At 42.1% G+C, this 12,343-nt stretch overlaps 1 protein-coding gene across 1 annotated transcript in view; it reads right to left on the reverse strand.

The window, feature by feature from the left end:
• Positions 1–2,729: 2,729 nt before the first annotated feature.
• Positions 2,730–12,343, reverse strand: part of LOC117966974 (extended synaptotagmin-1-like) — a 31,707-nt gene continuing 22,093 nt past the window's right edge. The window contains exons 17-30 of the mRNA XM_059011478.1: positions 11,457–11,633; positions 8,819–8,901; positions 8,387–8,435; positions 7,673–7,762; positions 7,319–7,414; positions 6,963–7,034; positions 6,548–6,634; positions 6,025–6,171; positions 5,362–5,555; positions 4,999–5,097; positions 4,740–4,871; positions 4,257–4,362; positions 3,543–3,592; positions 2,730–3,034 (exon numbers count right to left, since the gene is read on the reverse strand). Coding sequence (XP_058867461.1) covers positions 3,007–3,034; positions 3,543–3,592; positions 4,257–4,362; positions 4,740–4,871; positions 4,999–5,097; positions 5,362–5,555; positions 6,025–6,171; positions 6,548–6,634; positions 6,963–7,034; positions 7,319–7,414; positions 7,673–7,762; positions 8,387–8,435; positions 8,819–8,901; positions 11,457–11,633 — 1,410 coding nt within the window. The 3' untranslated portion in view covers positions 2,730–3,006. The remainder of the gene's footprint in view (positions 3,035–3,542; positions 3,593–4,256; positions 4,363–4,739; positions 4,872–4,998; positions 5,098–5,361; positions 5,556–6,024; positions 6,172–6,547; positions 6,635–6,962; positions 7,035–7,318; positions 7,415–7,672; positions 7,763–8,386; positions 8,436–8,818; positions 8,902–11,456; positions 11,634–12,343) is intronic.

Raw genomic sequence — 12,343 nt, forward strand, 5'->3', positions numbered from 1 at the left:
TAACATTATACTTTTTTTCCCATCACACTTATGGCTCAGATTTTGGATTTCCAGCCGGTGCGGGCGATGTATGTTCCTGACATGCCTGTATGTTTATTTTGCTATGTGAGAATGTACTGCAGTAGGACTCTTGTATTGTCATTAAGGATGGCATTTGAATCCAGTTTGTCACTGTTAAATAATCACAGATTGAGCAGTGCAAGTAAAGTACTTTATTTACAGTTGAGATCCAGCTTTATAGATACTGTACTGTAGTTATACACACAGCTTTATACTGTACTGTAGTTATACACACAGCTTTATACTGTACTGTAGTTATACACACAGCTTTATAGATACTGTACTGTAGTTATACACACAGCTTTATACTGTACTGTAGTTATACACACAGCTTTATACTGTACTGTAGTTATACACACAGCTTTATAGATACTGTACTGTAGTAATACACACAGCTTTATACTGTACTGTAGTTATACACACAGCTTTATACTGTACTGTAGTTATACACACAGCTTTATAGATACTGTACTGTAGTTATACAGACAGCTTTATAGATACTGTACTGTAGTTATACACACAGCTTTATACTGTACTGTAGTTATACACACAGCTTTATACTGTACTGTAGTTATACACACAGCTTTATAGATACTGTACTGTAGTAATACACACAGCTTTATAGATACTGTGCTATAGTTATACACACAGCTTTATAGATACTGTACTGTAGTTATACACACAGCTTTATAGATACTGTACTGTAGTTATACACACAGCTTTATAGATACTGTACTGTAGTTATACACACAGCTTTATAGATACTGTACTGTAGTAATACATACATGTTGTACAGGTCAGTGGTATCAATACAAGGAGCTGCATTACAGTCCCAGCAGCATCCAAAAGCATTTGGGAGGAGTTACACTCAGCAAGCCTCGCAAAGAAGCATAAACTACCTTCTCAAAGCCACAGCCCACAGATTCAACACAGCTTGGGGGTCAAGTGGTTAAAGAAGAGGGCTTGATAGCAGGAGGTCCCCGGTTCTAATCCCCGCTCAGCCATTGACTCCCTGTGTGTGACCCTGAGCAAGTCACTTAACCTCCTTGTGCGCCGTCCTTCGGATGAGACGTTAAACAAACAAGGTCCTGTTGTGACACTCTGCAGCAGTTGCCCCCTAGTATCTGTAAGTTACTTTGGATAAAAGCGTCTGCTAAATGTCTAGACTAATTCATAATAATGAATAGATGCATGTATATACTCCATCTGAATACTACTAACCTGCATTTTAAAGTGTTTTTTTTTTATAGATCTTAAATGTGCGCAGTGTTTAAGCCTTCTCTTGTTTGTATGAAAGTATGAATGGCATATTAAATTAGGTGCAAATGAAGAACAGTAAAACAGGTGAAAGAAAAAATGTAAAGACAAGATCATCATTTTTCTCCATAAAAAGATCTTTGGTCATTTATTTGGACAAGTGCTTGGTCCACAATAAAACAATACTTTAAAAAACAAACACAGTACTTATTTCCTAAAGGTGTATGTGAAGTTAACCCCCTCTCTTTAAAAAAAGCCCCCCTGGAGATCTCCCTCATGTTATACAGACCCCATTGCAATAACACTGTGACATGCATATCCATGAATACACTGACACTCAGCACAACATGTGGCAGTTCAGGGACAGTGTGTATGATATAGGCACAGAGTTTAAGGAGTGCTGCTATTGGAATAAGAACAACTTTGACTTCATAGGCATCATGAAATGCAAGCTATAGCTATTTTTATTACTATATATATATACACTATATAGTTATGTTATTACTATAGTTGCTGTTACAGGGTGATAGTCTTTGCAAATCTCAACAGGACAGGCATCACATTCAAAAGATACAAACACACAATAAATACTGCATTTGTTGGCTCAGTTCACTACTATGCTACGACTGTTTTGCAATGGATTACCAGGTGGAATGGTACCATTCTACCAATGGGAGCTGCCCTTGCGCACAAAGATCATTTGGTTAACGTCTAGTCTGGGATTTAAGGTGAAGGATGGGGTAATACAGCACTCCGGAATTGGCAATCTTCTATAGCACAGCATTTTAAAATAATAATAAATAATAAAAAAAAAAACATGTAGATAATACAAAACCTTCAAGTGAAACTGAATAGAAACCTTCATCACGAACACAAGCACCAACCATGGAGTGTACAGGGCAAACACATCAGAAACACATCAGCAGCACACGCTTGTGTAAATGGCCCGGGCTTGCCTTCGTTTGTTATGCAATTTTAAACATGTGTTGTGTAATATATATAAAGCTGCCTCTTCAGTTTCAGTCACTATGGAAAAGCAGGTATGATGGATGGATGCACCCTGCTGACAGTGTTATGGCAGGTGTTCCTAATATTCTGTCCTTGTATGCATTTATTAATCTTTAGAAAATTGGCTTTTTATTTCCTGGCATCTCATTGGCTAGTACCCTCGACAGGTGGGGTACATTAACTTTCAATACCTGACCAGGAAATAAAAAGTATCTGCATAATATCCTTTAGCCTCCTACTCAGGTAGGCTGTATTGTGAAGTACTGGACCTTCCAGGGGCTATAAATTTGCCCTTGGGCCCAACACCGCCCACCCTGTCAGGTCTTATTGCTTACTTATGGCCTTCCTAAGGACTCCACGGTTCGGCCAAATTAGTAACTGCTAATAACAGTAATAATAATTAAAAAAAAAAGTCGTTTACTTCTTCATTAAAAAAAACAACTTAAATGAGTGTACAATTCAGTGCACATAATACTAAGGCAAATATATTGATATAAAAACTCAATAAAATGGAATGGCAAGATTTTAAAAAAAGACACTATTTAAAGCAAAACAGTGTGGTGAAGTAAAAACCTAATATCAAATAAAATACAAAATCTGATTATATAGTATATTCTCCGAAGCAGTTAAAAGGCGTTGCAGAGGTTGGGACGGGTGGTTTTCTGAATACTTCTAAGGCTGTTATGCGGCTTCTTCCTGCAGATCATACCTGTGGGAAAAACAAACACCAGGTAACTGCTGCGACTTTCCATTGCAGTGTACAGGGTGGGCTAGACAGCAATGTGGAAGTAACTATGAGAGAGAGAGAGAGAGAGGAGAGTGAGAGGAGAGAGCATGAGAGAGAGAGGAGAGTGAGAGGAGAGAGCATGAGAGAGAGAGCGCGAGAGGAGAGCGAGAGAGAAAGAGAGAGATTTAGTAGTAACAGCCGTCACATGATGTGCTCTACAACTTACTTTGGCCCGTAGTGGGTGCTGTGCATTCCTAGTTTTACAGAAAGTTGCTGTAACTAGACAGTGTCTGGGTTGTATAAGAGAGAGCTCTTAGTATAATATAGTATTAACAGGATAGCAGTGTCCGGAACAAACATTGTATTCATTGTCTGGGAATGATTCTTAAGTGTGTAACTTTCAGCTTTACTTCTGGGAATCCCCCCTCCCCTCCCCTCCCCACACACACACACACACACACACACACACACACACGCTCTTTGTACTGACCATTTACCGACCCCAGAGACCAAATCAACCTGCGACAGGTCAATCAGGACCTGAAAAAAACAAACAGGAGCTGCGGTCAGTATCACAAGACCAAGACACAAGCATGTGTCGATAGAACCAGATATGAATTGTCCACTAGCTCTTATTAAGCTGTGCTGGAAGTGCCCTATTCATCTGGACAGACAATAATAAAAATGTACATGTCACTTCAGAGGAAAAGAAAAAAGCTGTCATAACTACACAAAGTTTCATTAGAACAGCCATTTTTGACAAAATCAAGTGTTCATTAGCACTGCAGCACAGTGGAAAACACACACGCAGCCTTCCTTTACATTGAGGTGCTTATAGCAACCCTTTGTTATATAGATTTACTGTTCCATATCTTATACTTCTGCATTCAAAATATTTACTAAAAAACTTATGTGCAGAAATCTTTGAAAAATCTCACTGGCATCCTGTTAGCAATGCCAGCAAAGGCAAATGGGAATATTGCAGAGTTTGCCTTGACTACAGCACACTGTCTATCTGGTACTGAAATGGATTACCAGGCAGAGTGTTGGTTTGTTCATACCATTGGTCCAGTCTCATTTCTTTTACCAGCCCTTGTGTCACTATAGCCCCTCAGTACAGAACCTTTGCCAATGTAGTGCTGCTGCTGCATTGCCATTGAAGACGGCTGGGTTTCCCACACAGAGTAAGAGACTGTCAGCCTACCTTCCCGATGAGCTCCCTCTCTCGTGACATGAAGGAGACGCTGTTCTTTACAGAGACCTCCAGCCTCCTCTTCTGAACCTCCTCCAGCCCCATGTCGAACTCAAACCTGCCAGCAGCAGCCACACGCACACACACACACACACAGAACAACATGGGTTACTAACAGAGACCCACATCGCAGCCCAGCAGCGATACAGCCACTGTGGGCACATGTTTTCTACCATTGAACGTTTTGCATCAGCCTTTAGGATTAACACATTTTGCTTCATAAAAATCAAATAAATCCTACTGAACAATGTTACACTGACATATTGAATTCCATACCGCTTTGTAGTTTTCCCATATAAACGAAAAACTGACAAATTTAAAAATGTGACATTTCCGAAATCTAACATGACACTAAAAGAAACTTTGTAAATATTTTGGCTTAAAGCCTTTCTCCGTGTCTTTGACCTCCCCCTCTCCCCTGCCCCCCTCACTCACTTGTCATTGTAGTCTGGGTTCAGGGACCTCTTCTTGACCGCAGTCTTCCTCTTGGTCAGTCGGTTCTTGTCCGGCAGCAGGATCAGAGACACGTAGGGGTCGGAGCCATCTTTCGAGCAGGCCTTCAGCTTCCTGCAGACAGACACACGGACAGGCAGACCATCAACATTTTTGGGCTGCACTGAGGATAATGAATTAGCCTCCTGTCTGCGCTCCCTAGCCCCCAATTGACATTGCTTCCACTGAAAAGACTGCCCACCTGCAGGAGTGCACCGTCACCAGCAGCCTCTTCTCCTGGGACTGGTAGTAAAGGGTTAATCGCACCTGACCCAGAGGGGATGCCACCTGCTCACTCGCACTGGAAAAATAAATGAACAAGATTATGAAACAAAAACTACAGACAGATAGTTTATATCAGATTGAAGCCACATTAAGATTAGCTATACTGTTTAATTACTGTTATTTAAACTATATATCACATTATTCAGCATATTTATATAAAATACTCTATGTGTTCCATGCAAAGCTTATCAGCACATCATATAGCCAAATAAACACAACAGGAGAGTGAAGTTCCAAGAACCACATTTGTGTGTGTTGGTGTGTCAGTGTGTGCAGTCACCTCTGTGCAGACACCTGTCTGTGCCTCAGGTCTTGACTGGTCCCAGACTCCTCCTTGCTAGAGATATTGACGGGGGTGGGCTCCTCCAGCAGTTCCATGCTCTCTCCAGGGGTGGTGCTGTCTGCAACTAGTGCTGTCCTAAATTCAGGTACCCCCTCTCGCACTGAGCAATCTGTTGACTTGGGCACCAGAATCTGAGCACACAGCAAACAGACCAGCCTGGGTATTAATATTAGTATTTTTAAGAATAAAACTGTCTTACAAAATGAAGTCAATTCAATCTATTTAGAAATACTGCAATGCTAAAATGTAATTTGACATGGAGTAGTGCGCAGAGACATATCTTCATATCCCCCCCCCCCCCCCCCCCCACCCCCGGATTGCAATACAAAATCTGTGCTACTGAAGCCTTTTCAAGTTTCATCACAACTGGATAAGCAATTCTCCAAGTAGGCATTTTATAAATTGTGTGCGACATCTGGAAGGACAGAAAGGCAGACAAACCGGCTACCTCCATACACCCTGGATCTGAATAACAAGCGTTCTCATGACTGGAGAAGCGCTTCTCTAGATACAGTCTGGGGCATTTCTTTTGCCACGCTTTCAACAGATCAGTGGCCCATTCCTGTGGCCCCCTGTATCTCTGTTGCCCCTGTGGCTCACCCGGAGTGTGGCGCGCAGCAGGACTTGACTCTCGGGTCCGGCTCCGTCCAGCTGGAACCAGCGGTCAACAGTGAGGTCCGTTCCGGCCAGAACCTCCTTCATTGAGACGACCAGGGAGCCCAGAGGCAGACCCCAGGAGTGAGAGAGCTGGAGGGACAGGGCTGTGTTAGCTTCAAACCTCTGGCAGCACAGCACATACAACACATTATCAATGAAAGGTAAAATCCATCTTGTTTAAGCATTAAAAAAAAAAAGTTTTTTGACATGCGTTAAGGCAGGCACACAGGTATCTGTTTCAATTCTCTTACATTCTGTCACTAGCAATAACTGGTGCTAAAGAATGTCCTAACCAAGTTTCAGTTGCGCAAGCAGTTTTATAGATATATTAGTTTATGTATCAGACCTCATTTATGTTATTACAGTAGTTTCTTTATTGTGATATCTTTTTGATAGTCATTTATAAATTCTGTTTTATGTCAGGAGAGGAGACAGTAATCTGTGTGACTGCGGCTCAGTGTCTCACCTTGACCAGCAGCATGTCCTCGTAGGGGTTCTTGACCAGGAAAGTGAAGGCCTCCTCCCACACGGGGGCAGTAGAGATCTCACACACCTGAGAAGAGGAGAGGGCGGTGAAGCAATACTCCAGACTGAAATCAAAGTGTTTATTTAATAACAACGTTCACTTCGACTCAGGTTAACCATTTGTATCGTGCTGCAACACTATAATACCAAACAATGAAAACAAATGTGATCATGTTTGTACACCTTCATTTTGATCACACAAAGCAGCTGATTCAATAATACTGTGTATTGGGGGAACAGCAAAGGGGATGCAAGTTTTGGTTAGAATATGCTGTTGATTGAATTAAGCAGTAATTGTATTAAGCAGTTTTCACTGCATTGCCACACTATAATCCCACGGTGCTGGCAGGACTGACCTTGGTTCTGTGAACTACCCCTCCCAGAGACAGCTCTGCTCCTGCCTTGGGCTCTTTCAGGTTTTTCTTCAACTGGGTAAAACAAGAAGAGAAGGTAGACTTAAAAACACACACACACAGGTTTGTATTACTATCTAAATACTGGAATATATATGGGACCTCCATTTAACACGTTTCTATGGCTCTTCTGATGATTGATGCATTTTCCAGTTCAACTGATTGGTCAAAAAAACCACGGTTACTGCTGTAGAACATGTCTTCTCTCTACAGCCGGTACACCGGAGTGTAACCATTAACCTGTCCCCCGTGCAACACGCTGCACCTATTATTTAAGCAGGAAGTAGCCTTATACTCACAGGAAGTGCATGAGCACGGTCCACATAGACAGACAGAATGGCAGCAGAGGGATGGACTTTGTTCTGGTAGGAAACCAGCATGTTTGTGTGCAGGACCTGGAAACAGAGAGAGAGAGAGAGAGAGAGAGAGAGAGAGAGAGAGAGAGAGAGAGCTACTCAATCTTCAGTAGTGATGCAATCGTAGTGTTTTCTTGTTCAGTGATAAAGTATGTATTATCAACACAATACCATGGAGTGGACATAAACTACCCACTGCCCTGTTCGGTCATCATGGTCATTAGTAGAGTAAGCCAGAACCCCAATGCAGTGTCCTCTGCTTACCTGCTGCAGATTGCTAGGGTCAGCCACTCTTACCTGCTGTAGATTGCTAGGGTCAGCCACTCTTGGCAGCCACTCCAGAATCAGGTGAATTTGACCGGACTTCACATCAGACAGGGTGAACCACTGCAACACAACAACAAACAGGCTGGACTGAGAGAGCTGGACACTGAGGTACACATCCTCCACACACCCCCACATTCTCCTTGCTTCAGGAGAGTTCCCCCCCCCCCCAGTTTTGCTCCCTAACCGAGAGTTAGAGACAACGCTCCCTGTGGAATTCCCAGTGAAGACTGGCAAAATGGCACAGCCAGGAACCTGCACTCCCCTACCTCTGTTACTCCCCCTGCACACCACGCGGTCGTGCCTTCACCAGGGGAGACCCTCAGGGACCCCTGCGCTCCCCTGCCTGTGTGACTCCCCCTTCACCACACGGCCGTGCCTTAACCAGGGGAGACCCTCAGGGACCCCTGCGCTCCCCTGCCTGTGTGACTCCCCCTTCACCACACGGCCATGCCTTCACCAGGGGAGACCCTCGGGGACCCCTGCGCTCCCCTGACTGTGTGACTCCCCCTGCACCACGTGGCCGTGCCTTCACCAGGGGAGACCCTCAGGGACTCCTGCGCTCCCCTGTCTGTGTGACTCCCCCTTCACCACACGGCCGTGCCTTCACAAGGGGAGACCCACAGACAGTGCTGTTAAAACACCTCCCTGCCTCCCCCCTCCTCATCTGACACAGCAGCAGCCTACCTCATCAGTGTACTGGTTGGTAATGATCTCTCTCAGGCCAATCTTTAACCTGAACATACAAAAAAAACACCAACAATTATTAACCAAAAGGGATCATTAATATCTATATTTTTAAAATATTTAATTCTTTGCCTGATTTATACCTTTTTTGTTTTTGATTCAGTTTTCTGTTTCTGCTTTGATAATTTTTTACCTTACCAACGTCCATCCACTGCTTCTGAAAAGACTCCCAATTAAAAAATGATTTTCTGGCGAATTGATTTTCTGAAATGACCACTAGAGGGTGTGCCACTGTAATTGTGCAACTGTGGCAACTGAGAGTCATTAATGTGTAACCTTGATATAAAATGACAGAGGTACAGAAATGAGAGCTGTTCAGTTAACAGGGTTGCACAGTGAGTTACAGGTCAGTTACAGTTCAGTTTCACTCGCCTCCCCAGGAAGTCATCCGCATCCACATCCTTGTCAAACAGCTCAAACTCCACTTCCTGTCCCTGCACCTCTGTCATGATCACCTGTAAGGGAACCACCAATCAGAACCAGAAGACTCAATCCACTACTGGTTAGCTGTGTGTACTCCGTGTTTCAGTTTGTTTGTGTTTTAATGTTTGATATAATAGTATAAATATCTGTGCTGAGTTCAGGAGCTGCTCTTCAGTTTTAGGTGCCTGGAAACCTAGCCTAGATCACCCAAAATGACATCTCTCTAAATGAACAAGATACTATTTTGAGATATCTTAATTTATTTTAGATATATCTAAATGAACAGAAAGCCTAAAATGTATTACTGCTATCTTTAAATTAAGCAGAGATAATGTATTAAATATAATGTATTTTAACACATCTCTTAATGACAATTTGGCTTGCCTGATTAGAATAATTGACACATTAGGGAGACCTCAAAATAATTTCAAGATATTTGTAAATTCATTTTAGATATCTTTACCTGATTTCAAAATTACCCATAGTTAGATCAAAGATATCTGCAATTCACTGAAATATATATGTAAATGATTCAGAGATATCTTGAAATATTTAAAGATGTGTCTCAAATGACATTTACAGATCTCGAAATGACAATTTGGCTTGCCGTAGAAAGAAGAGCAGCTCCTGAACTTTGAGATTCGAAATGTAACAAGTGAGATTAGCTGTGTGCAGTGTTTTGCATGCAGTGTGCTGTGTTTTGTATGCTGTGTGCTGTGTTTTGTATGCTGTGTGCTGTGTTTTGTATGCAGTGTGCTGTGTGCTGTGTTTTGCATGCAGTGTTTTGCATGCAGTGTGCAGTGTTTTGCATGCAGTGTGCAGTGTTTTGTATCCTGTGTTTTGTATGCAGTGTTTTGTATGCAGTGTTTTGTATCCTGTGTGCAGTGTTTTGCATGCAGTGTGCAGTGTTTTGTTTGCTGTGTTTTGTATGCAGTGTTTTGTATGCAGTGTTTTGTATCCTGTGTGCAGTGTTTTGTATGCAGTGTGCAGTGTTTTGTTTGCTGTGTTTTGTATGCAGTGTTTTGTATCCTGTGTGCAGTGTTTTGTATGCAGTGTGCAGTGTTTTGTTTGCTGTGTTTTGTATGCTGTGTGCTGTGTTTTGTATGCAGTGTGCAGTGTTTTGTTTGCTGTGTTTTGTATGCTGTGTGCTGTGTTTTGTATATTGTGTGCTGTGTTTTGTATGCTGTGTGCTGTGTTTTGTTTGCTGTGTTTTGTATGCTGTGTGCTGTGTTTTGTTTGCTGTGTTTTGTATGCTGTGTGCTGTGTTTTGTTTGCTGTGTTTTGTATGCTGTGTGCTGTGTTTTGTTTGCTGTGTTTTGTATGCTGTGTGCTGTGTTTTGTTTGCTGTGTGCTGTGTTTTGTATATTGTGTGCTGTGTTTTGTATGCTGTGTGCTGTGTTTTGTTTGCTGTGTTTTGTATGCTGTGTGCTGTGTTTTGTATATTGTGTGCTGTGTTTTGTATATTGTGTGCTGTGTTTTGTATGCTGTGTGCTGTGTTTTGTATGCTGTGTGCTGTGTTTTGTATGCTGTGTGCTGTGTTTTGTTTGCTGTGTTTTGTATGCTGTGTGCTGTGTTTTGTTTGCTGTGTTTTGTATGCTGTGTGCTGTGTTTTGTTTGCTGTGTTTTGTATGCTGTGTGCTGTGTTTTGTTTGCTGTGTTTTGTATGCTGTGTGCTGTGTTTTGTTTGCTGTGTTTTGTATGCTGTGTGCTGTGTTTTGTTTGCTGTGTTTTGTATGCTGTGTGCTGTGTTTTGTTTGCTGTGTTTTGTATGCTGTGTGCTGTGTTTTGTTTGCTGTGTTTTGTATGCTGTGTGCTGTGTTTTGTTTGCTGTGTTTTGTATGCTGTGTGCTGTTTTGTTTGCTGTGTTTTGTATGCTGTGTGCTGTGTTTTGTTTGCTGTGTTTTGTATGCTGTGTGCTGTGTTTTGTTTGCTGTGTTTTGTTTGCTGTGTTTTGTATGCTGTGTGCTGTGTTTTGTATGCAGTATGCTGTGTGCAGTGTTTTGTATGCAGTATGCTGTGTGCTGTGTTTTGTATATTGTGTGCTGTGTTTTGTATATTGTGTGCTGTGTTTTGTATGCTGTGTGCTGTGTTTTGTTTGCTGTGTTTTGTATGCTGTGTGCTGTGTTTTGTATATTGTGTGCTGTGTTTTGTATATTGTGTGCTGTGTTTTGTATGCTGTGTGCTGTGTTTTGTATATTGTGTGCTGTGTTTTGTATATTGTGTGCTGTGTTTTGTATGCTGTGTGCTGTGTTTTGTTTGCTGTGTGCTGTGTTTTGTATATTGTGTGCTGTGTTTTGTATGCTGTGTGCTGTGTTTTGTATGCTGTGTGCTGTGTTTTGTATATTGTGTGCTGTGTTTTGTATATTGTGTGCTGTGTTTTGTATGCTGTGTGCTGTGTTTTGTATGCAGTATGCTGTGTGCAGTGTTTTGTATATTGTGTGCTGTGTTTTGTATATTGTGTGCAGTGTTTTGTATGCAGTGTGCAGTGTTTTGTATGCTGTGTGCTGTGTGCAGTGTTTTGTATGCAGTGTTTTGTATGCAGTGTGCAGTGTTTTGTATGCAGTGTGCAGGCTCTCTCCGCTCTCACCTCGTACAGCTCACTCCAGCGAGGGTTGAGGTTCTCCTTGATCACATGACTACGGAAAGTCACACCACCGGCCCGGGTCACCACGTACGGGTCGCTCTTCCCTTTAACCATCCCCTTTAAGAAGTTATCCTTGGCAATGAGGTTCTGAGCTTCCAGCAGGTGGATATGCAGCACCCCCTAGAGGAGAGAGAGCAGTACTGCATGACTGGAGGACTGTGACCTTGACCATAGACAGGACTGTATAAAGGTAATGTATACGCTTCGGGTTCATGCATGTGCCAAGGGTTAGCTAGAAGCCCATTCGCTTTAAATGATCACAATATATCAAGATTGTCCTAAATAATGATTTAACTTCATTGCAACTTATCAGAGCTGGGATAGCAGAGGCATCTCCTCCGTATCCATGTTCAAATCTAAGATTAAAACCTTGTTACTTTATAGGGCTGTTCTAGGATGATGTAAAGCGCCCCTGAGACATACAAATCTATAGGGGGCGCTATATAAATCTAGGTTTGAATTTAACTTACTCCCCGGTTTACAGTTCTATAAGTGCATGGCATTGTAACTGGGATAGTAAAACTGATAAAGGACCATATTTATAATTGTGTTTAAAGCCTTGTGGGTGGATCTTGAATAGTGGTGAACGACCTTAACAGTAACCATTATACATGCTGTTTACATTCACACACTCTTCACTGTAATATTGAGGACGCTGCATGGACTCTCATTATAGGATTCCTAACCACAGCATACTACTAAAAGGGGAAACTAAACTCTTTTGCACTTTTATTTTTTTCTTAATCAAAAGTGTCTCCTCACTTTGCTGGTGCACATACAATAAATGAGTGCCTGGACAAGCATGGGTTATCATGTTCAAATATAAGGCT

Source organism: Acipenser ruthenus, chromosome 42, assembly GCF_902713425.1.
Source record: "Acipenser ruthenus chromosome 42, fAciRut3.2 maternal haplotype, whole genome shotgun sequence".
NCBI classification, from domain to species: Eukaryota; Metazoa; Chordata; class Actinopteri; order Acipenseriformes; family Acipenseridae; genus Acipenser; species Acipenser ruthenus.